At 39.6% G+C, this 25,013-nt stretch overlaps 1 protein-coding gene across 1 annotated transcript in view; it reads right to left on the bottom strand.

The window, feature by feature from the left end:
• LOC128563566 (uncharacterized) overlaps window positions 1–25,013 on the bottom strand; it is an 856,840-nt gene that overhangs the window by 15,761 nt on the left and 816,066 nt on the right. Inside the window, exon 13 of the mRNA XM_053558951.1 lies at window positions 17,966–18,038. Within this exon, the coding sequence (XP_053414926.1) occupies window positions 17,966–18,038 (73 nt within the window). The remainder of the gene's footprint in view (window positions 1–17,965; window positions 18,039–25,013) is intronic.

Raw genomic sequence — 25,013 nt, 5'->3', positions numbered from 1 at the left:
TTTGTGGGGGGGATGAAAATATCAGATTAGACTTGGAGTAATAGAATTAGATGCTGAAGATGGTTGAACAGCATTGTGACTATATTAAACACCACTGAATTATATACTTTAAAATACTTAAAATGTTGAATTTTATCTCAATAAAAGGGGGTGGGGATTTTTAATCTTACCACACACAAGCACTATTACCATTTTAGCATGTTTTATTTCAGTCTTGTTCTCTGCATAATTAGGATCATGCTATATTTAAATTTTTATGTTTTTCACTTAAAAATTAATTATAAACATTTGCCAATGTTGTTAAAAAAACTCTTGATAAACAGTAACTTTCGATAGATATATGATGTTGTATAATATGGGTGCACCAAAAGTTACTGAATGAAAAAAATAAAAAGACATGTTACTGAATGATTCTTTTACTTTAGGATCTATAGATGGCTTCCAACTTTTTACTATACAATTTCATTACTATAAATAACACTGCAATTGACCACCTTTCTGCTAACGTTAGAACTGCACAGATTTTTTTTTTCTTTGAGATAGAGCCTTATTTTGCTGCCCTCAGTAGAGTACTGTGGCATCATAGCTCACAGCAACCTCAAAGTCTTGGGCTTAAGCAATTTGCTTGCCACAGCCTCCCAAATACCTGGGATGACAGGCGCCCACTACAACACCCAGCTATACTTAGACACTGGGTCTCGCTCTAGCTCAGGCTGGTCTTCAACCCATGCACCTAGGCAATCCACCAGCCTCGAAACTGCAGATTTTTACAAATAAAATGACTGGTCAGAATTGTAAAGAATTTTTCAGCATTAAATAATTTGTTAAAGTGATTTCCAGAGAGGTTATACCAATTTACACTCTGTTAGCAGTATAGGAACACCCTGAAAACTCTCCCAGCCTTGGTTTGCATTAAAGGTATATACAAATACACATTGTATATTAACATCTTTGATAATTTGGTAAGTGAAAAACTGCATTTTTCTAAAAAGGTATTACGCAAATGCAAATTAAAGAAACTAACGACTTACTAAAATGGAAAGACTAACAATGCTAAGTGCTGGTGAGATAAGCAATGTGATTTGATGGTAGAAGTATGAAACTGGTACTAACATTTTGGAAAATTATTCAACATTATCCACTAAGGTTAAACATATACATATCCTATAACCCAGAAGTTCTGCTTCAAGATACATAAAGAATGTTTGCATGTGTGCACCAAAAGTTGTTAATGACAATATAATTTACAATAGCCAGAAAACAGAAACAACTCAAGTGTGCATCAATAGTAGAACAGATTACTGTGGCACATTCATACAATGGAATATTACATAGCAAAGGAAATAAATTACAGCTCCATAGAACAACCTGGGTAACTCTCACCTTGTTGAAAATAAGCCAGCTGGAGAAAAAAAATTGTATGATTCTATTTACATACAGTTTAAAAACTAGGTGGCGAATCTATATTATTAAAAATCAGGACAATAGTTACTTTTAGGAAGAAAAGAAGACACAGAGATTGAAAGAGGATGTGTGAGGGGCTTCAGGGGTATTGATAACGTTTTATTTCTTGGCCTGGTGGGGGGTAAAAGTGACAACTGAGGTGTGTTCCCTTTCTGATCATTCGTTGAGCTGTATAGACATCATCTGGGCACTTTTCTGAATCTTACGCTTCCATTTTTTTTCTTTCTTTCTTTATTTTTTTGAGGGTCACCCAGGCTAGAGTACAATGGCATGGTCATAGCTCATTGTAAACTCAAATTCCAGGGCTCAAGCAATCCTTCCACCTCAGCCTGCCAAATAGCTGGGGCCACAATCATGTGCAATCACAACAAGCTAATTTTTATTTTTATTTTTTGTAGAGATAAAATCTTGCTGTCTTACCTGTGCTGGTTTTGAACTCCTGGCCTCAAGCAATCCTTGTGCCCCAGCCTCCCAAAGTGCTAGGATTATAAGCAAGAGCCACTGCATCTGGCCATTTTCATTTCTTAAGGAAATGTTCAGTTTTTCTAATAATTAATCAGCCACTTGTATCTCCTCTTTTGTAAACAGCTCTTTTGCTTTATTTTTCTTTTGGTGTCTTGAGGGTATTATTTGCATGAGTTCTTTCTATATTAACTTTACTTCTCTATTGATCTTTATTATGGAAAATATTTTTGTATTTTTCATTTACGATTGATAATTCATTTATGATTTACGAGAAGTTTTTAATACTCAAATTTTTCATTGTTTTACTTTGTGATACATCATTCATTGCCAGTATTCTCAGACAACCCTCCTCCATATACAGGTCAGAGAAACTAATAACATTTTATTCTACTTTTTAATGATTTTTAAATTTGATTTTAATAAAGTTATCTTAAAAATGAGCTTTTATCTATTGAAGTAAAGCTTTTTTTTTTTTTTTTTAAGAGACAGAGTCTCACTTTGTCGCCTGCGGTAGAGTGCCATGGCGTCATAGCTCACAGCAACCTCCAGCTCTTGGGCTTAGGCGATTCTCTTGCCTCAGCCTCCCAAGTAGCTGGGACTATAGGCTCCCGCCACAATGCCCAGCTACTGAAGTAAAGCTATTTTTAAAGTACATTTCCTCAATAGTAATAAAAGGCTTGATTGGCTTCTTGCAATCTTACTATTTTAAGGCAGCGCCTGAGGCTCAGTGAGTAGGGCGCAGGCCCCATATGCCGAGGGTGGCGGGTTCAAACCCAGCCCCGGCCAAACTGCAACAAAAAAATAGCCGGGCGTTGTGGTGGGTGCCTGTAGTACCAGCTCCTCGGGAGGCTGTGGCAAGAGAATCATATAAGCCCAAGAGTTAGAGTTTGCTGTGAGCCGTGTGACGCCATGGCACTGTACCCAAGGGTGGTACAGTGAGACTCTGTCTCTACAAAAAAAAAAAAAAAAAAAAAAAAACCTTTACTATTTTAAATGAAGATATCAAATGAAGAGCATGAAAATTAAAGTTCTGTTAAGAAGAGAAGGGATCGAGAAAATATGAAAGGTCACTTTTATTACAAAGAAAATGTCAGTTAAAAAATTAAGTTTAAAAAACTCCTGGCTATTCTGGGGGTGCTGGAAATGTTCTCTATCTTGAATGTACTGGCGGTGGCTACAGGGGGCAAAAGTATAGAAAAATCCATTGAGTTGTATGCTCAAGAACTGTATATTTTACAGTACAATGTTTTATAAATTGGCGATTTTAAATAATCAAGTTGCTTTTAGTTGAATTTTAATGTCAAATATAACATCTTTGTAATACTACACTTCAAGATTCAGAATATTTAGTATTTATTATATATATAGCATTAGAACTTCTGAGTAACAATTAAAAATATTAGAATAATCACCACCCTCATCATTTGTATACTTATTCCAAGTCAGCTCTGTCAAAACAGAACAGATTAAAGCTTTGAATGCATGGAATATATTTCAAAGAAGCCAGTCATATACCATTTCAGAGTAACAGCCAGTGCACAGAGCCAAGACTGGCGGTTAGAAGGGTACATCTAAACTGAAGATAGCATAGAACTTGTCCTCAGGAAAAGGCATAATGTTTAACCAAGTAATTCCACTAAGAGCCAAACTGTAAAAGAATCTTTGCTAAATTAGCTGGGCATTGTGGCAGGTGCCAGTAGGCCCAGCTACTCAGGAAGCTGAGGCAAGAGGTTTGCTTGAGCCCAAGAGTTGGAGGTTGTTGCGAGCTATGACATCATGGAGCTTAACCCAGAGCAACTGACTGAGACAAGACTCTGTCTCAAAGAAAAAAAAAAAAAGAAAGAAAGAAAAAAGTCTTCATTAAGGAACAGACTAGAAAGGGAATTCAATTTCATGTGAAGACCCCTGCTCGAACTGCACTGGTTAATCCAGGGTCAAGACCTCCTTGACCCTTGTCCTACCTGTGAGCATCAGGGGAAATCCATAGCTCTGGGCAGAAGATCTTGTCAGGGAAGAATCAGTTTTAGTATTTTTAGTAACTTAATAAATTAAGTAAATTAAAAAAGAGTGGAAGTTGGCTTTGTGCCTGTAGCTCAGTGGGTAGGGCACCAGCTATATACAGCAAGGGTGGCGGGTTCGATCCCAGCCCAGGCCAGCTAAACATCAATGACATCTGCAACAACAAATAGCCGGGTATTGTGGCGGGCACCTGTAGTCTCAGCTACTTGGGAGGTTGAGGCAAGAGAATTGCTTAAGCCCAAGAGTTTTAGCTTGCTGTGAGCTGTGATGCCACGGCACTCTACCGAGGGTGACAAAGCAAAACTATGTCTCAAAAAAAAAAAAAAAAAGAGTTGATGCCTTCTTTGAACTATGAAGAACTATATAAATGGTAATCATGGTTTTTAGAACAAGTGCTAAAAAACACAGTCCTTCAGTGTTGTACTTCTGAAAATATTATTTAAGTGTTTTGTGTTTACATCCTTATCTATATAAAGCAACTTCTGCATTTACATAGCTAAGTAAGGTGTGGAAAAGCTCCACAGATATTTTACTTTACCCTCTTTATTTCTTCTTAGAATATAATACTTTATACATACAAAACAATGTAAGTACTGTAACATATATTAAATTACCAAGGACAATAAAGGTAATCACTATGAACCAACTACTAGACTCAAAAATAAAAACATAAACTAAGCCACAGATCTACCAATGTTTTCACAGGTATTTCTTTCTTTCTTCTTCTTCTTCTTTTTTTTTTTTTTTTGCAGTTTTTGGCTGGGGCTGGGTTTTTAAACCCGCCACCTCTGGCATATGGGGCCAGCGCCCTACTCCGTTGAGCCACAAGCGCCACCCTTCTTTCTTATTTTTTACAGACAAGGTCTTGCTATGTCAGTCAGGCCGGAGTACAGTGGTGCCATAGTAGCTCACCATCAAACCATTTTTAAATGGGGTTCAAGCAATCCTGTGTCTTCCTGAGGAGCTGGGACTACAAGTGCTACCACACCTGGCTAATTTTTTTAATTTTCTAGAGACAGGTCTTGCTATACTCAGGCTGGTCTCAAATTTCTGGCCTTGAGTGATCCCCCAACCTCGGCCTTCCAAAGAGCTGAGATTACAGGCATGGGCCAACAGGGCAGCCAGGCCTGGGAAAGTGCCTTCATCTGCCTACAATACTATGCTGAGAAAGACTAGAGGCCTTCTGTGGGTCAACAGAACACTGCTGCAGCTAGAACAAAGGCTGGGGGCATGTGTGCCTGACCGTACCAACGCCATCAGCCTCATCTCCTTTCCAAAACCCTACCCTGTTCCAGTCACCATGGAATGTTATAAGTGGCCTCGAGGTTCCGGGATTTTGCATCCTCTGTTACATGTACTCCTCCCTTTACCTGAATGTTCTCCCTACCTTTTTTTCTTGAATGATTATACATGCATTAAGTCCTAGAAGGCTTTCCTTGACATCCTCAAAAAGAGAGGGCCACATATTTTTCTGTTACCTTCTGACATCTCTACCATAGAAACTACCCAGCTTCAATTACTTGTTTATACGTCTGACTCTCCCACTGGGCTGGGAACCCATGCCTCTAGAAGGGATGAAAGGGATGGAAGTCATTTTTTTTTGTGTGGTTTTTGGCTGGGGCTGGGTTTGAACCCGCCACCTCCGGCATATGGGACCGGCGCCCTACTCCTTCAGCCACAGGCGCCGCCCTGGGATGGAAGTCATTTAGTTTTACATTCCCAAAGCAGGCAATGGTCACTTAAATGCTTTTTGAAGGCACAAACATAGTATCAAATAATTAGTAAAATATTTTAACTGCATTATGCAAATTTATTTCAAGTTTAATCTGTAAAACTAATTCAAATACAAATGGAAGAAAGAAAAGAAAACAAGTTGATGAAGGGCAAAGGGAACTAAGGACATCAGGGAGGAAATGCTCCAGGAAGAATTTACAAACATACCTAGTATACAGCACGATTTCACAGAAGAGATAAAATCTCTGTGAGGCTTATTTAACATTCTTAGATTTGGTTTCAGCATCCCTTCAGAATACAATGATAATGACTTACTGGTTATAGAGCTCTGGATGCCTAACCAGGTTTTGAATAAATTCATTCAGTCCTGCTCTTCTTTGTTTAATAAAATCTGTTAAGAGAAATATAAGACCTTCGGTTTATTTATGTCAGATTATGTAACTATCATCAATACAATTACATAAGAATAAACAGGTACAGACGGTACATTTTGATTAAGTATCTATTTCTCAATTCATGCTTCTTGGTTACAATGAGGAATAAATGCTCAGAAATATACATCTATAAATCCAATAATTAACATAAATCAGATAATGTAGCTTCCAAAATAACTTAAAAGCTATCTATTTTGGATTGTGAATACATTCAACTACAAAACTTAGAAAAGTACTTTGCTTTGTCTAACTCCTCATGTACTGTCAAGTAATGAATAAAAATGAACACTAATAACTATCATGCTAACTTTTAAAAAACAAATGACAAAAATAAGTATTACTGGAAATCCTTTGCAACTGGGGAATAGTGATTAATTGATTAACTGAGTATTACCAAAACTCTGGTTTAACCCTCATTGTTAAAAACGCCCTTGAAAATGTATGGGTACATTGTCCTAACAAGTACTTGTAGAGCATCTTCTAAGTATTTTATTTGTTGATAATTGAGGGTCATATAATAGCAGTTTAGTAATAAATGTGAAGCATAAGCCTTTCTTTGAATTAGAAAACTTTACCTAAGTATCTTGTCTCTGGTACTTATTAGATGACCTTAAACCTTTCTAAGACTTAAATCCTTACTTTAAAATGGGGATACAAACAGTATTCATATGTCAAAATGCTGCTATATGATTAAATGAGACACACAGTAATGCATATAAGCTTATAGCAGAATGTCTGGCAGATGGTTAGGATGTAATCATTAGCTGCTATTATTTTTATTAAATGTGGGGTTAAAAAGCCATCATCCTAAACCCTAATACTTAAGAAATATACAGAAAAAACTGAAGAAATGTGACTTGATAAAGTGCCTCCTAATAGTGAATATCTGAATAAAAACCCACAAACAGTATGTCACTGAATAATGAATTTTGGTTTAGTAAATCCACTCAATAAAGGATTTAAAGTACACCATTTGTCCCCAAACTGATGGGTTATTTCCAGTCACGTAGGTTTATTTCTACTTCTTATATGTTAAGTATGGCTGTTAAAGAACAAATATAAAATTAGATGCGGACTTTTGGACTGATGCACTTGGTACATTTTTTCACAACTATGAATTCTCTGAAGAATTTCAGGTATCTTGTAAGATTCTTCCAAGGACATTTTTTCATGTCACCAGACAACGCACATGTGAGGATTACATTAAAAACTGTACTTGAGGCTTGGGCCTGAAGCTTACTGAGTAGGGTGCTGGCCACATACACCGAAGCTGGCAGGTTTGAGCCCAGCCTCGACCTGTTAAACAACAATGTAAACTGCAACCAAGAAATAGTCAGGCATTGTGGTGGGCACCTATAGTCCCAGCTACTTGGGAGGCTGAGGCAATAGAATCGTTTAAGCCCAAGAGTTTTGAGGTTGCTGTGAACTGTGATGCCACAGCACTCTACCATGGGTGATATAGTCAGACTCTGTTTAAAAAAAATAAAAAATAAAAAACTGTGCTTGAAAAACAGTTATTTCTTGAGAGCTGGACTTAGGAACATGGGAGGAAGAACTAATATGAATGACTGCATTGGGAATATTAAAAGAAAATTTTTTTTTTCTCCTTGGAGGCAGAGTCTTACTATGTTACCCTCTGAGCTACAGAGTGCTGTAGCATCACAGCTCACAGCAACCTCAAACTCGTGGGCTTAAGCGATTCTCTTGCCTCAGCCTCCCTAGTAGCTGGGACTACAGGTTTCTGCCACAACACCCGGCGATTTTTGTGTTGTAGTTGCCATTATTGTTTAGCTGGCCCCTGCCGGGTCAAACCCACCAGCCTTGGTGTATGTGGCCGGCGCCCTACCCACTGAACTATGGGTGCTGCCTTTAAAAGAAATTTTTTTTTTTTTTTTTTTGAGACAGAGTCTCACTTTGTTGCCCTGGGTAGAATGCCCTGGCATGACAGCTCACAGCAACCTCCAGCTGTTGGGCTTAGGCGATTCTCTTGTCTCAGCCTCCCGAGTAGCTGGGATTACAGGTGCCCACCACAACACCCGGCTATTTTTTTTGTTGTTGTTGCAGTTTGGACGGGGCCGGGTTTGAATCTGCCACCCTTGGTATATGGGGCTGGCGCCCTACTCACTGAGCCACAGGCACTGCCCCTAAAAGAAAATTTTAATGACTGTATGGAAGGAGCTTTAAATTCTTCTGTGGATTTATTAAAGATGCTTTACTTTTGGAGACCACTATGATAACAGAGGGAGTTTTCTTTTTTCAATGAGCTATAGACCGCGCTGCACTAAGCGCTACAGACTTTCTAGTTCATCACTAACTAAACAGTTTTGAAATCCCAGTGTGAGGCCCTATACGGAAAGAGAAAGAAAAAAGTCTGCAATCAAACAAGAAGTTCAGCAGCAGTCAGAATTTAGGAACAATTCCAAGCTTCATTTTTTTAGATCAACATTAAGCATGCAAATATCTGAAAAAATTCCAGAAAAGACTAAAATGTGTACCATGCCATTATAGGATTAAGTGCCAAGAATTTTTATAAGGTTGAGATATTGTGTAAGAATTATAGTAGGCATTTTTAAAATCTCTCTAATGAAGAACTTACACAAACATATCTGTTGTAATTAAAAAGAAATTTCAATTAGAAATTCAGAGAAACCCTTAATGCTCAGATAATAAAATGAAAAGCTTTAGTCTCCAAAATAAGTATTAAACTGAACTATTCCCATTTCTATCATTTTGCTCTTCATGAAAAATCATCCAAAAGGACACTATCCTCAACAGTGTGGGGCAGAGGAAAGAATCATCGGACTGACTGAGGAGATGTTGGGTTTTACGACCAATGCCGTGAACTCTGCTTTTAAAGGCATCCTATGTTTACACACGAAGCAGACAGTAAAGAGCTGAGGGAATGAGCTCTGAAGACGGACGACCTGGCAAGTCTGATTCTGCCCTGGATTAGCTATGAGACTCGGGAAAATGGCCTCGTCTTGCAAAATAGAGGTAAAAGGCACTACCGTATAGATAGGAACTCAAATAACAGCACAGTCACCATGACGACTCCTACTAGTATAACGGCCTGCCACAGCAAAGGACACTGGAGTAGTCTCCTAACTCTGGATCTTGCCTGTGCCGCTTTCTGGCTTTCTAACCGCAAACAAATGCCCCCTTTCTTTATCTCATGATCTATAAGAGATCCTTCCAGCTATACCACTTTGTGATGGTCGTCTAAAAAAGAAAGGGCGTGGGAAGCTAGCTAACAAAATTATTCTACCTTATTTGGAATCCTTGATAATTTAGAAGTTTCAGTGATACAGTAAGTGATATTTAAAAGCTTTAACCTAATATTGAATAGCCTTTCTAAAAGAAGTCACTCAGGTGAAAATGGCATACAAGCATTCATTTATTCATTCATTAATCATCTATTATACACTTTAAAATGTGCAAGGCACTGGAAATACAAAAATGTTTCATTAATACCTGGTAACTATCCTCAAGAAGTTCACATTCTAGGCTGGGCAGGGTGGCTCACGCCTATAATCCTAGCACTCTGGGAGGCAGAGGCAGGTGGGCTACCCTGGACTCAGAGGTTCGAGACCAGCCTGAGCCAGAGTGACACCCCATCTCTACCAGAAAAAAGCCAGGCGTTGTGCCGGGTGCCTGTAGTTCCAGCTACTTGGGAGGCTGAGGCAAGAGAATCTCTTAAGCCCAAGAGTTGGAGGTTGCTGTGACCTATTATGCCATGGCACTCTACCGAGGGCCACAAAGTGAGACTCTGTCTCAATAAAAAATAAATAAATAAAAAGGAAAAAAAAAGAACTTCACGTTCTAGTTGAGAAGAAATTTAAACAAATCACTACATACAGGCACACCAAGGGTACTAACAGCAAAGAACTCACAGGTTGTTTCAAGAGCAAAGAGATTCCCAACCTATCTAGGGATTAGCTCTTAAGAAAAATATCCTGGACAGCTGACATGACAACAAGGCTTATAAAAAGACCTGGGTAGATAGGAAGTCTGGACTTCAGTAGAACTCAAAGACTGGGACTGAAATAGGAAGTAGTCTTTTTATTTTGTACAAACTTATTTGTCTTCAATAAGCAGAGGTAAATATTGAGTAATAAAAGAAGTTTATAGCTAGGCCAGATGTGGTGGCTCACTCCTGTAATCCTAGCACTCTAGGAGCCCAAGGTAGGTAGACTGCCTGAGCTTAGAGGTTCAATACCAGCCTGAACAGGAACAAGACCCCACCTCTAAAAATAGCCAGACTTTATAGTCCCAGGTACTTGGAAGCCTGAAGCAAGAGAATTGCTTGAGCCCAAGAGTCTGAGGTTGCTGTGAGCTATGACACCATGGCACTCTACCAGGGGCGATAAAGTGAGACTCTGTCTTAAAAAAAAAAAGGAGTTTCTATCTAAGCTGTTTAAGGGAAGGATCATGCCTTCCTGGTGGGAATACAAATTAATACTCATCATCCTTAATGCTCATCATCCTTAATCATCAGAGAAATGCAAATCAAAACTACTTTGAGATATCATCTAACTCCAGTAAGATTAGCCCATATCACAACATCCTAAGACCAGAGATGTTGGCGTGGATGTGGAGAAAAGGGAATACTTCTGCACTGCTGGTGGGAATGCAAATTAATATATTCCTTTTGGGAAGATGTTTGGAGAACACTTAGAGACCTAAAAATAGATCAGTCATTCAATCCTATAATTCCTCTACTAGATATATGCCCAGAAGACCAAAAATCACATCATAACAAAGATGTTTGTACCAGAATATTTATTGCAGCCCAATTCCTAATTGCTAAGTCATGGAAAAAGCCCAAGTGCCCATCAATCCACGAATGGATTAATAAATTGTGGTATATGTACACCATGGAATATTATGCAGCCTTAAAGAAAGATGGAGACTTTACCTCTTTCTTGTTTACATGGATAGAGCTGTGATATTTTTCTTACTAAAGTATCTCAAGAATGGAAGAAAAAGTATCCAATATACTCAGCCCTACTATGAAACTAATTTATGGCTTTCATATGAAAGCTATAACCCAGTTATAACCTAAGAATATGGGGATGAGGAAGGGGGAGAGACAGGGGAGGGAGGGGGGAGGATGGGCAGAGGGAGGGTGATTGCTGGGATTACACCTGTGGTGCATCTTACAAGGGTACATGTGAAACTTAGTAAACGTAGAATATAAATGTTTTTTTTTTTTTTTTGTAGAGACAGACTCTCACCGTACTGCACTCAGGTAGAGTGCCGTGGCTCACTCACACAGCTCACAGCAAGCTCTAACTCCTGGGCTTACGCGATTCTTTTGCCTCAGCCTCCGGAGCAGCTGGGACTACAGGTACCCGCCACAACGCCAGGCTATTTTTTTTGTTGCAGTTTGGCCAGGGCTGAGTTTGAACCCGCCACCCTCGGCATATGGGGCCGGCGCCCTACTCACTGAGCCACAGGCGCCGCCCAAATATAAACGTCTTAACACAATAACTAAGAAAATGCCAGGAAGGCTATGTTAACCAGTGTGATGAAAATGTGTCAAACGGTCTATAAAACCAGTATATGGTGCCCCACGATCACATTAACGTACACGGCTATGATTTAATAAAAAAAAAATTGATCTTTAGCCCTTAACACAATGTCTTACAAGGCACTTAATATTTACGAATAGGCTCGGTGCCCATAGCACAGTGGTTACCGTGCCAGCCATATACATCCAGACTGGTAGGTTCCAACCCAGCCCAGGCCAGATAAACAACAATGACAACTGCACAACAACAAAAAAAATAGCCAGGCGTTGTACTGGGCACCTGTAGTCCCAGCTACTTGGGAGGCTAAGGCAAGAGAATAGCTTGAGCCCAAGAGTTTGAGATTGCTGTGAGCTGTGATCCCACTGCACTTTACTGAGGGTGACACAGTGAGACTGTCTCAAAAAAATATATATGTAGATAGATATATATTTATATATGTTAAATAAATAAATAAATACTTGCAATTAAAGAAAATACTGAGCAACCATTTATACATTCTAGCAATTCACATTCTCTAAATTTCATAAAACCACCCCTTAATGAACTCAATTTCTTTATAATTTTGCCATTTTGTTATTTTCAACAATAAGCTTTTTTGGTAAACAAAAAAATGGTTTCTATATTGATATCAGGATCCCATCAGCTTTTCCGGGCAGCACCTGTAGCTCAGTGGCTAGGGTGTCAGCCACATACACTGAGGCTAGCAGGATTGAACCTAGTCCAGGCCAGATAAAACAATGGAAACAAAAAAAAAAAGCCGAAAGCCAAGAGTTCTGGCAGAAACCTGTAGTCCCAGCTACTAGGTAGGGAGCCTGAGGCAAGAGAATCACTTGAGTCCAAGAGTTTGAGGTTGCTGCGAGCTGTGACACCATAGCACTCTACCCAGGGTGACAATTTGAGACTCTGTCTTGGAAAAAAGAAAAGAAAAGAAAGAAAGAAATATGGTTTCCTTTGGGTGTGCCTTATAAAAATTCTTATATTCAAAATAAAATTTTAACTTTGAAAAATATAAGCAGAAATCATTCTTAAGCCTTCAAGCACATAAAACTCATCTTACAGAGGTTGGCAACCATCAGAATAAAGAAATAAAAAAAGAAAATGAAGACACAGGCTTGTGCTGCACCCCAAGGACTCAGAAAGATGTAAAACAAACTCAGGATGATGGCTGCCAAACACAAATAAAGTTAAAAGGGGAATTTCAGGCTCGGTGCCTGTGGCTCAAGCGGCTAAGGTGCCAGCCACATACACCTGAGCTGGCGGGTTCGAATCCAGCCTGGGCCCACCCAACAACAATGACGGCTGCAACCAAAAAATAGCCGGGCGTTGTGGCGGGTGCCTGTAGTCCCAGCTACTTGGGAGGCGGAGACAGGAGACTCCCTTGAGCCCAGGAGTTGGAGGTTGCTGTGAGCTGTGATGCCATGCCACTCTACCCAGGGCGACAGCTTTCTGTCTCAAAAAAAAGCGGGGGGGGGGCAATTTCAGGATAGTTTTCTAAGGTATGAATTTATTTTTAACTTTTCACTGTGGAAAATTTTAGAAATACACAAAAGGTGACAGACGAGCATAATGAACCACATGTACTCATTACCCTGCTTTAAAAATTACCATACCAACATTCTGGTATTGATGGCTCATTTATCCCTATTCTTCACTTTTTTTTCTGGAGTATTTTAAAGCAATTTTAGACAACTTTGTGGTTTTGTTTTTTTAAATACATCAATGTGTATTGCTGGTAATATCTTTTTTTAAAAAACGTGAAATCATCTTACAATGTCCATAAAGTCTTCGATTTGCCTCCAATCTACAGACAGAGCTTAATTCTTCTCTTGAATGTGTGTTGGACTAATGACTATCTTTGAATTAACCGAATATGGTGGATGTGATGGTATGTGACTTCCAAGTCCAGGTCATAAAAGGCATTGCTAGTTCACTTGGATCATTCATTCCGGAAAAGCCAGTTGCCATGTTGAAAGGACAGCGAAGGCTATGTAGCCCACATGCAAGAAGGCTTTCTGCCAAGAACCACAAGAGTGAGTCATCTTGGAAGTGGATTCTCCTGCCCCAGTAAAGCTTTCATCATTGATGGTCTGTGCCTAGATCCATTAACTCATCAGAAGTTATACAGTGATTCTTCCCGTTTTGTCATTCCTTTTGCAATTATGAGCTGTTGATTCTTCTATGAAGAAGTACTACTTTCCATCATTAGCTCTTTGGTACAAAGAAATTATGTTTCATACCAAACAAGGATAAATGTTTGATTCTTTGACTGATTGCAAGAATAAAAAATCAGTAATCTAGTAACCTCTAAGGTATTTGATGAGTTGTTCTATTTTTTTTTTTGAAGAGTCCATGTGAACTCAAGGGTCTTTATATATTAATGTGTTCTAACCCACTCCAATACTCTTTCTCCATGTTCTAATTGTCCAATCTTTGCTCAACTAAAGCTCCCATAAATTCAGCTCTTTTGTAGTTTTGATAAACCTTCAGTAATTGCAGATCGCTTCTGTGTGAAAATTTAAGGCAAGATGTCTTGAGATAATCTTGTACATTGCTTGCCCAGAAGCTGAAATGACCGTTTTCCAGGAACTCTGGTTCCCTTGAGAGGAAAATGGTATTGAGAGATCACAACTTGAATGCTGGGGTTGTTGATTGCTACTTATTTGTTACTGCTTTTAGGCATTTCCAGGAGAGAACACTAATACATACGGTTTGAAAATGTAAAAAAAAGAAAAAAATTATGATTCCATGTTATGTTTGAAAATGAAGCAAAAATTATAGGATTTTCACTTAAAATCTTTGATTTCATATTTGTTTCTCTTTCCTCTTCTGCCTAAAATTTTGTTTCCCATGACATTAACATAATTCCAGGATAACAACTTTATATAACTTACTATCGAATGCCATATAAAACTTCTTTGAAGGTTTTTGTTTTTGTCTTTGGCATATAAACCCATGAGATATAGTCAAAATCTTATTATTCTAATGATTAATTATTCTCTAAGTATTTACAACAAAAATCAAAATATAGTTAGGTTATTTTTTCCTTTAGTTTATTTTCCATTGTTAGAGGTCTCTTTGTTATTGCATTTTAATTTTTGTTTTTAAATCATGTAAAACAAGGGCTGGGCCCAGTGGCTTATGCCTGTAATCCCAGCACTTGGAAGGCTGAGGTGGATGGATTGCCTGAGCTTGCAGGTTCCAGAACAGACTGAGCCAGTGCAAGACCCTGCCTCTAAAATATAGCCAGGCGTTGGGAAGCTGAGGCCAGAGGATCACTTGAACCCAAGAGTTTGAGGTTGCTGTGAGGTAAGACGCCACAGCACTCTACCAAGTGTGACCAAGTGAAACTCTGTCTCAAACATACATACATACATAAATTATGTAAAACAAATACATGGTTCCAAAGTCAAAACAATGAACAAGATTCACTCAGGGACATTTAACTTCCACTTCTGTTGGGTCCCCTAGCCTCTCCCTCCTCAAAGTCCCAGTTTTGATTTATTCCTTCATCATCTCCTCAGTAGAGTGCTGTGGCGTCACAGCTCACAGCAACCTCCAGCTCTTGGGCTTTGGGGATTCTCTTGCCTCAGCTTCCCAAGTAGCTGGGACTACACGTGCCTGCCACAACACCCAGCTATTTTTTTTGAAGTTTGGCCAGGACTGTGTTTGAACCCACCACTCTCGTTATATGGGGCTGGTGCTTCCCTGAACATACATCATTTTATGTGCAGTTTATCTTTGGGATAGATTCCTAGAAATGTAATTTCTTGGTCCAAGTGAAATACATACAGTTTTCCTAAATGTTACCAAATTTCCATTGACATGGATTTCCATTTGGCATTCCTACCGGCAAAATGTAAGAATGCCTGTTTCCCCAGCAAGGCTTAACCAAACAGACATTCTTACCTATTTCTGGATTTTTACATTAAGACTTACATTTGCTATCCCTAATGCTTTTCAAGATTTCTGTTACATACAATGTAGTTCACTGTTACTAAATCATATACAACACACTTTAAGATAGACTGCAAATGGCTTTTCAATAAAAATCCATTTTTAGTGTCAAATAATTAATTCATTAAAACATAGGTACCATTGGGCATTCAGTCTGGTATCTTGTCTTTTATAAGAAAGGAGTAGAGCTGCGGATCTTTTACTTCTTTGTGCCTTCATTCCTTGAAGGAATGACTGTCTTCACGATTCAACTAAGGGCCCTACAGAACTCCAACCCAAGTTCAAGTGTCATCACTAGCATCGTTTGATTTTTCTTAAAGTCTTTCTGCCACTTCATATTAATTAATTTTCTCAGTCAGATCATACCTGACACTTCACTTATCTCTCATTCTCTTCTTTATGTGGCATTACTAAGCAATTATCAAAATTTCTTACAGATTTATCATTAGAAGAGCTTTTGCACACGGCTCATTTTTTAACCCTATTCCCACTCGAGTCCCTGTTTTCATTATCTAACGCCATGACTGGTAGGAATACTCTCTTAACCAGCCTCCCACTCTCTACTTGGTCTCTCCTCTCTGCAGTGCCTACTACAGGGTATTCTAAAAGTCTCCACACATAGGAAAAACTTTAACACAACAGATCCCTTAGACTGTGTTCTCCAGGAGTAAGGGAGAAGACTGTGTATGTTACAAAGAGGTGGCCATAGAGAACACATAGAGAATATTTTGTAATTTTTTTCTACATATCTATATCTATCTTTCTTTAATTCAAATTGAGTAAAAAAGGGAAATTAGAGGCTCAGCACCTGTAGCTCAGCAGCTAGGGCGCCAGCCACATACACTGGAGCTGGCGGTTCGAACCCAGTGCAGGCCTGCCAAATGATAACTACAACAAGAAAAGAAAAAACAAAACCAGCCAGGCATTGTGGCAGGCGCCTGTAATCCCAGCTTCTTAGGAGGCTGAGGCAAGAGAATCACTTAAGTCCAAGAGTTGGAGGTTGCTGTGAGCTGTGACAGTATCGCACTCTACCGAGGACAATATAGTGAGACTCTGATGCAAAATAAAAAATAAAATAAAATAATGGGAAATTAGACAAATTGATATACTTAAAGCCTAAAAGAGGATATTTTTACAATCCTAGTATCTGCTACCCTTAAATTAAATGCCAATGATGGCATGTATAAGGATTTTTACAAAGTACAATAAACTTTACACACAGTGGAACAGACTATTATGTGACATTATTCAGCAATATGATTACTAGAATCTGTCTCATTACAATAGCAAAAATATTTTCAGCATGTACCAAAGAAATGCTTGAACTATGTATCTTACTATGTAGAACAAAATTATATAAAATTATATATATATATATATATATATATATATATATATATATATATATCGATCCATCTATCTTGGGCTCGGTCCCTGTAGCTCAGAGGTTAGGGCACCAGCCACATACACTGGAGCTGGCATGTTCAAATCCAGCCTAGGCCCGCCAAACAACAATGACAACTACAACCAAAAAATAGCTTGGTGTTGTGGCAGGCGCCTATAGTCCCAGCTACTTGGGAGGCTGAAGCAAGAAAATCGCTTAAGCCCAAGAGTTGGAGGTTGCTGTGAGCTGTGATGCCACAGCACTCTACCGAGGGTGCAAAATAAAACTCTGCCCCCCACCCCCCCAAAAAATATATACATATGTATATAGGTTCAGTGCCCATAGCTCAGTGGCTAGGGTACACTGAGGCTGGCGGGTTCGAACCCAGCCTGGGCCTGCTAAACAACAATGACAACTACAACAAAAAAATAGTCCCAGCTACTTTCAGAGGCTGAGGCAAGAGAATTGCTTAAGCCCACGAGCTTGAGGTTGCTGTGAGCTATGACTCCACAGCATCCTACCGAGGGTGACATAGCAAGACTCTATCTCAAAAAAAATAAATAAATAAAAAGTTTCTAAATGTAAAAATAAATTCCTTTTCTGGCATTGTTTAAAGTTAGAAAAGTACCCCTAAGTTAGCGATTACTAAATTTATCTGAGGCAAGATTGCTTGAGTTTAACTTCCGAAGCTGCCATTTACCCTGTGTGTGTGACCCTGAGCAAAATAATGAACCTAACTGTGCCTCAGTTTCCTTATCTAATAATGACAACAATACCTACCTTATAGGCTTGTTGTAAGGATTGAATAAATTAAAACACCTGGCACACAGTAAGCACATTCCAGAAGCAGTATTTTCATAAAGCGCAAGATCAATTAGTTTTCTAAAGTCCTGCACTATGACACAGTCCAATGAATATGCTCATGACTTCTTCAAACCTGAACTACCACTTAATTCCTGGTCTATAAAGTTACAGCTTACCTGGATCAAAATTATCACCAAATATTCTCTTGGCAGGAATCTTCAGGGCCATAGCAGGAAACTGCTTCTTTAACTAAAAAAAATTTAAAATAACATTACAAATTACAAATAATTTTGCAAGTGGTCTAGTTATGCATGCACCAAAACCAAATATAACCTGATTTTGAAGAAAACCCATTCTAAAACACTTTTAAACAGATGCCCACCCAGTGCACAGTATTAAGTTATACCAGTAAACCACACACTGACTCAGCATCTTTATTTGCCCCAATAAAACACTTGGTATCTGTGTTGCCTTGTATCAGTTACTTAACATCTCTGGGCCTCAGTTTTCTGGCCTGTGAAATGGAAGTAATTTTAGCAATTCCTTTACAGATTTATTGTGAGACTTAGAGGAGATTGGATGTTAAGTGCTTGGACGAGAATCTGATGTGTAAGTACATGTTACTCACCATTTATTACCTCAAGAGGAGATGTGATCTTTTGTGTTCCCTCTACATGAACAGATTAACAATAGTTTTCTTTCTTTTCTTTTTTTTTTTTTTTTTTGTTTTTTTGAGACAGAGCCTCAAGCTGTTGCACTGGGTAGAGTGCCATGGCATCACAGTTCACAGCAACTTCCAGCTCCTGGGCTTAGGTGATTCTATTGCCTCAGCCTCCCAAGTAGCTGGGACTACAGGCGCCCACCACAATGCCCGGATAGTTTTTGGTTATAGATGTCATTGTTTGGCGGGCCCGGGCTGGATTCCAACCTGCCAGCTCTGGTGTATGTGGCTGGCACTGGCCGCTTAAGCTAGAGGTCCTGGGCCAACAACAGTTTTCTTAAAAAGCTGATGTATTGACACCTGCCCACGCTCGATGGGCTCCAGGTAGGGTCTCCAGCCCGGGTCGGAGTCCGGGGCTCCACGTCCTGCCCCCCTCCAGCGCCCAGGCCAACGGGAGGCATTAGAGGTGAAAAGGAGATCAGGTCACCACCAAGGGAAATGTATCCGGAATGTTCTCAATGTCTGCCCTCTGGCTGAGTGAATGGATTGCTGCAGTTCAGGCCTGTTGAATCAACAAGGCATTCAGTAGTGAGACTTTTATTATCAAATAGTACTGACGGAGGAAGTTTAGTTTCCTCTTCTGGTGAGAGGATATTCTGTGATGGTTTAAATTTTTCAGGGCTACTCATCAAAACATCGTCTGATATAATTGAAGAATTAGCTCCATTCCTTCCACAACATCTGAAATTTCTTCTTTTTTGTTAATATTATCTGCTACTCCACCAGCAAGAAGAGGCAAACTCAATTCTTTCACTGGGTAAGTAATGCACGCCAAAGTTTACCCTATTTTCATCATGTTTCGCTTCGATTAAATCTTGTGATCCAGGACACTGAGCATCTTCTCCTAGGTTGCTCTGGCTTTCAGGAGTATTTTCGAACAAAGTCTTCTTATCATCGTGTTCATTTTTGGTACTCCAAGGACTGGAACTCTCTGGTGATGCAGTTTGTCCTAGGAGGCCCACCGCACCCCTGCTCTGAGACGCAGCTTTGCTGACAGACTTAGGTGTTCAACGTCTTTTGAGAAGGATGTTCAAAAGAAATGGAAAGTCTTGAAAATGATATAACGGGACTTTCAACCCTGAAAAATCCAGCATCAAACACTATTTTATCAATCTCCTTTGGCATCCTAGAGGCTGCTGCCTCCGCAGCTTCGTCTTCTCTCTCTCTGCACTTTTTATTGCAGCCAAGCGATTTCTAGCTGCAATTCTTCCTCCATCATGTGGAAGAATTTGTTTTGGTTTATTCACCATACTTGAGATGACTTTTTTCCTGAAAACTAAAATGCTTGCATTACTATTGTTTTGCCACCCAGATTCTTCAAGTCTGGTCAGATTGTTGAATTTTTGCTTTACATCTTCTATCTGAAAACTAATCATATCCCAGAACCTGTCCAGATCTGTGTGAGTAATCTCCTTTTCACCTTGTTTATATTCACAATCATTCACTAGTCCTTCAAATTGTTTGACCCTTTCCTTCATAAGGAGTCTTGTTGGACCAACTGCTGTGCGAATACGATCTTTAGCATCATCTGGAATGTCCGATCTCAGCTTCTTCTCCCCCTGAAGGCAACTTGACATTGTTAATTTCTCAGTTTCTGACTGGAGGATATTTCTGAAATATGGTACATATCTGTCCTTCCTTCATTTCAAGTGATGGGACCTCTGTTACTGGAAGGCCATTTGACTTTTTAATAGATTTATTATGATTTAAGACCTGTTCTTCATTCCAAACTGTTAGAGAACACAAAGGATGTTGTAATTTATTTGAATCTTGCTGTACTAACTCAGTAGCTGACATTTTACATTTTAGCACCAAAATATCTTTTGTTGCTTCTTGAGTCTTATCCTCTTCTATTTTGCAAGGGGTCTAGGTGTAACTGGGTGTTGAGAAATCGTCAGCACTTCTGAGAGTCATGGGGGTGACTTGATAGGTCTTCAGACCATCCAGGGGCTTTGCAGGTTTTGTTTCTTTTTGCGGGGCGGGTCTTCCTTTATTTGGTGCCTTTCTTCCTGGTTCACTGTCACCAGTGGCTCTTGAGAATGGCTTTCTTGCTGTGCTGGATGAGACTGCTCCAGCAACCTGCTTTGCTGCTTGAGCAGCAGATCAAGTCATTCTCACCGACGTGGACACTACAGGCTGTCCAACTTTTCCCTCTTTGTCCAACACTTTGTTTTCAGAAGTTTGTCTTTGACCAGGTCATACTGCTGGTCATACTCCCATTATTGGGAGTGATGTTCGAGCAGTACGAGTGAGCCTCCTAGGACAAACCAAACAGGTCTTTGGCCTTTGACCTTGTAATCCATACAGAAGAAGTCTTTTGTGGCCCAGCTTTCATAGCATTCAGGTTTGATGAAAGGAAACCAGGCGTATCAGGTCTATAAAAACCCACTTTAAACGCTTCTCGTTTAGCTTTCTCTTTCTCTGTGCTTTCAATTTTTGTAGTTGCTTTTCTTCTTTGTATTTTTGGAGCGTTTGTTTTCGTTGGTCACACAGAACAGTTTTTATTGACCTTGGCTTGGCGTTTTCTAGAGCAAGCTCTTGAGATGTCTCATCTAATTCAACAAGAATTCTACCTTCCAAGGTTGGAATGCTGACATCTTTCAAACCAAAGAGTCTATTTTGTTCATATTCCTTATGTCTGTTTGTGTTTCTCAGACAGTGATTTCCTTTGAGCAAGTTTAGTCCTAATCATTTCAGTACTGAAATCCTTTCTGAACCGACTGGCAAAATGTGATGAAGACATTCTGAAGCACCTCCTAGCGTGAACCTCAAGTGAATCAAAAGTTAAGGAACCCTGGAAGTGGACGCACACCACCGCCTCCAAGGCTCGCCTCCATACAACTAAACTTCCTGCACTGAGCCCATCTTTGGATTTTTAAATAATGCTTTCTGAGTATTGTATATAAAATTTTAGAAGTGAAATTTCTGTGCCAATGGATATAGAAACATTGCTTTAAATTTTTGCTAAATATTGAAAAAAAAAGCTGATGGATTTTGCTTTAAATAACCTCTGCTCTAGCCTTCTTATTAATATTCTAATACATTCAGGCGGCACCTGTAGCTCAGTGGGTAGGGTGTCAGAAATATACACGGAGGGTGGTGGGTTTGAGCCTGGCCTGAACCTGTTAAACAATGACAACTGCAAAAAAAACAAACAAAAAAAATAGCCAGGCACAGTGGCAGGCACCTGTAGTCCCAGCTACTAGGAGGCTGTGGCAAGAGAATCACTTGAACCCAAGAGGTGGAGGTTTTGAGCTGTGATGCCACAGCACTCTACCAAGGGTGACATAGTGAGCCTCTGTCTCAAAAAAAAAAAAAATTCTAATGCATTCATATCAGATTTGCATGTCCCCAGAGAAGGTAATCTTGGCCCTGAAGAAATTAAATTTGGGACAGTAAAGTGACAAAAATGGGTTATATTTATAACATAAACTTAATATAAACAAAAACCACACGCAAATATAAAAACTACAGTTCTAACACCTCGAAATACCAAGAATAAAAGAATGCATTAATCACTTTACAATATAGGCATACTGTCAACTGGAAAATCTATAAAAAAAGAAAAAGACTTTTTTTTTTTCTTTTGGCCAGGACTGGGTTTGAAGCCGCCACCTCCGGCATATGGGACCGGCACCCTACTCCTTGAGCCACAGGCGCCGCCCAGAAAAAGACTTTTTTTCACAAAAGTTTGTAGAGGAAAGAAAAGAGAGGCAAAGAGGAATTTGGTGATTAAAAGACACTGGATAGGGTGGCACTTGTGGCTCAAAGGAGTAGGACGCTGGCCCCATATGCCGGAGGTGGTGGGTTCAAACCCAGCCCCAGCCAAAAAAACCACAAAAAAAAAAAAGAAAAAAAAAAGACACTTGATAGAGCTATTAACCAGTCCTTTGAACACTAACTGGATTTTTTTTTTTTTTGAGAGAGACAGTTTTGGCTTGGCACCCATAGCACAGTGGTTATGGCACCAGCCACATACACCAAGGGTGGCAGGTTTGACCTGGGGCAGCTAAGCAACAGTGACAACTGCAACAAAATAAATAGCCGTGCGTTGTGGTGGGCTCCTGTAGTCCCAGCTACTTGGGAGGCTGAGGCAAGAGAATCTCTTGGGCCCAAGGGTTTGAGGTTGCTATGAGCTGTGGCACCACATACTCTACCGAGAGTGACATAGTAGGGTTCCCTCTCAAAAAAAAAAAAAGAAAGAAAGAAAGAAAAGAAAAGAAAAAAGAGAGTTTCACTTTGTTACCCTTGGCAGAGTGTCGTTATAGTTCACGGCAACCTCAAACTCTTGGCTTAAACGATTCTCTTGCCTCAGCCTCCCGAGCAGCTGGGACTACAGACACCCACCACAATGCCTATTTTTAGAGATGGAGTCTCTCTCTTGTTCATACTGGTCTTAAACCCATGAGCTCAGGCAATCCACCTGCTTCAGCCTCTCAGAGTTCTAGGATTACAGGCATGAGCCACCATGCCTGGACTCTAATAAGATATTTGATACTAAGGCATTACTGTTCTTTTTTTTTTTTTTTTTGTAGAGACAGGGTCTCACTTTATGGCCCTCGGGAGAGGGCGGTGGCCTCACACAGCTCACAGCAACCTCCAACTCCTGGGCTTAAGCGATTCTCTTGCCTCAGCCTCCCGAGTAGCTGGGACTACAGGCGCCCGCCACAACGCCCGGCTATTTTTTGGTTGCAGTTCAGCCAGGGCCGGGTTTGAACCCACCACCCTCGGTATATGGGGCTGGCGCATTACTGACTGATCCACAGGCGCCGCCCCCCCCTTTTTTTTTTAATGTGATGGTGGTTTTGGTTTTAAGAATTTTTATCTTTTGGCTGGGTGCAGTGGCTCACTCCTGTAATCCTAGCACTTTGGGGAGTCAAGGTGGGTAGATTGAGCTCTGAAGTTCAAGACCAGCCTGAGCATGGGCAAGACCCCATTTCTATAAGAAAAAAACACAAATGGCAAGGCATTGTGACGGGTTACCTGTAGTTCCAGCTACTCAGGAGGCTAAAGCAAGAGGATCACTTGAACCCAAGAGTTTGAGGCTGGTATAAGCTATGACACCATGGCACTCTCTAGCAAGGGCGACAAAGTAGAACTCTATATCAACAAAAAAAAAAAAAAAAGAATTTTTATCTTTTAGAGATGTACACTAAAATATTTACAAATGAAATGATATCTGAGATCTGTGTCAAAATCATTGATGGAATGGTACAGGATGGAGATTAATTAATCAAGAATAGCCATGTACTGGTAATTGTTGAAGGCTAGTGGTACAGTTACGTTATATTACCTTCTATATTTATACTAATCTACTTCTGCATGTATTCGACAATTTCTATAATAAAAAGTTTAAAAATATAAACTATAGTCATCAAATATACATTTAAGCTGACAATAAAATGCTTACAGTTTGGAAAATTTTATTATATTTTTTATCTTTTCTTTTACTCTAAAAGGAGAATAGTTCAAGAATTTGTGTTTTTTGAAATACAGGCCAAGTTTAACCTCATGTCTGCAGTTTCAAAGAACACAACTGATACCATTTTCCTGTTTTATTTCCTGCCCCTCACCACAGGAGGCAGAATTAAAAGGAGTTATACAAAAAGACAGAGGTAGACACAAATAGGAATGAAGTAAGAAAAAGATGAAAAAAAGGAAGAGAAATAGAAGAGCAACAAGGGAGATGAATGATAAAAAATGAATTACATATTAAAAAATTCTGCTGCAAAAGTTTAAAGACAGGGCATTTCAAAGAAGAGAGAAAATAAGTGATCATGGGAGAAGGGGCTCATACAAGTTTTATTACTTCACCTTTATTATTAAAGATATACAAATATACACACACATGTATATATATATATATTTTTTTTGAGATATAGTCTCACTTTGTCACACTGGGTAGAGTGATACCCTGGCATCACAGTTCACAGCAACTTCAAATTCTTGAGCTCAAGTGATTCTCTTATCTCAGCCTCCCAAGTAGCTGCGACTACAGGCGCCCACCACAACACCCAGCTATTTTTTTTTTTTCAGGGACAGGGTCTCACTCTTGCTCAGGCTGGTCTGGAACTCTTGAGCTCAAGCAATCCACCCACCTTGGCCCCCCAGAGTGGTACGATTACAGGTGTTGAGCCACCTCACCCGGCCAAAGGTACACAAATATTAACACTCTGTCTATGAGATCATCAGCTATTTAATTCATAAAACCAACTTCAAGTGCAGCACTGGGATGGATCGCCATACTGCTCAGTTTTTAGGTGAAATTCCCTGTACACCCCTTCCTTTTATGAACAGTTCTGCTAAAGGTAAGTTTAGAAAGTAAGTGTAGCCTATAAAATATTTTAAGCAGAATGTAGAAAGAAGTCTCAAATTTCAGTTATTACTATTTCTTTTTCTTTTTTTTTTTTTTGGCTGGGGCCAGCTTTGAACCCGCAACTTCTGGTCTATGGGGCTGGCACCCTACTCCTTGAGCCACAGGCGCCACCGTTACTACTATTTCT

The sequence above is a fragment of the Nycticebus coucang genome, chromosome 13 (genome assembly GCF_027406575.1).
Source record: "Nycticebus coucang isolate mNycCou1 chromosome 13, mNycCou1.pri, whole genome shotgun sequence".
Taxonomy (NCBI): Eukaryota; Metazoa; Chordata; class Mammalia; order Primates; family Lorisidae; genus Nycticebus; species Nycticebus coucang.
Note: the sequence above shows the minus strand (reverse complement) of the source record. Positions and strands in the feature narration are given on the sequence as shown.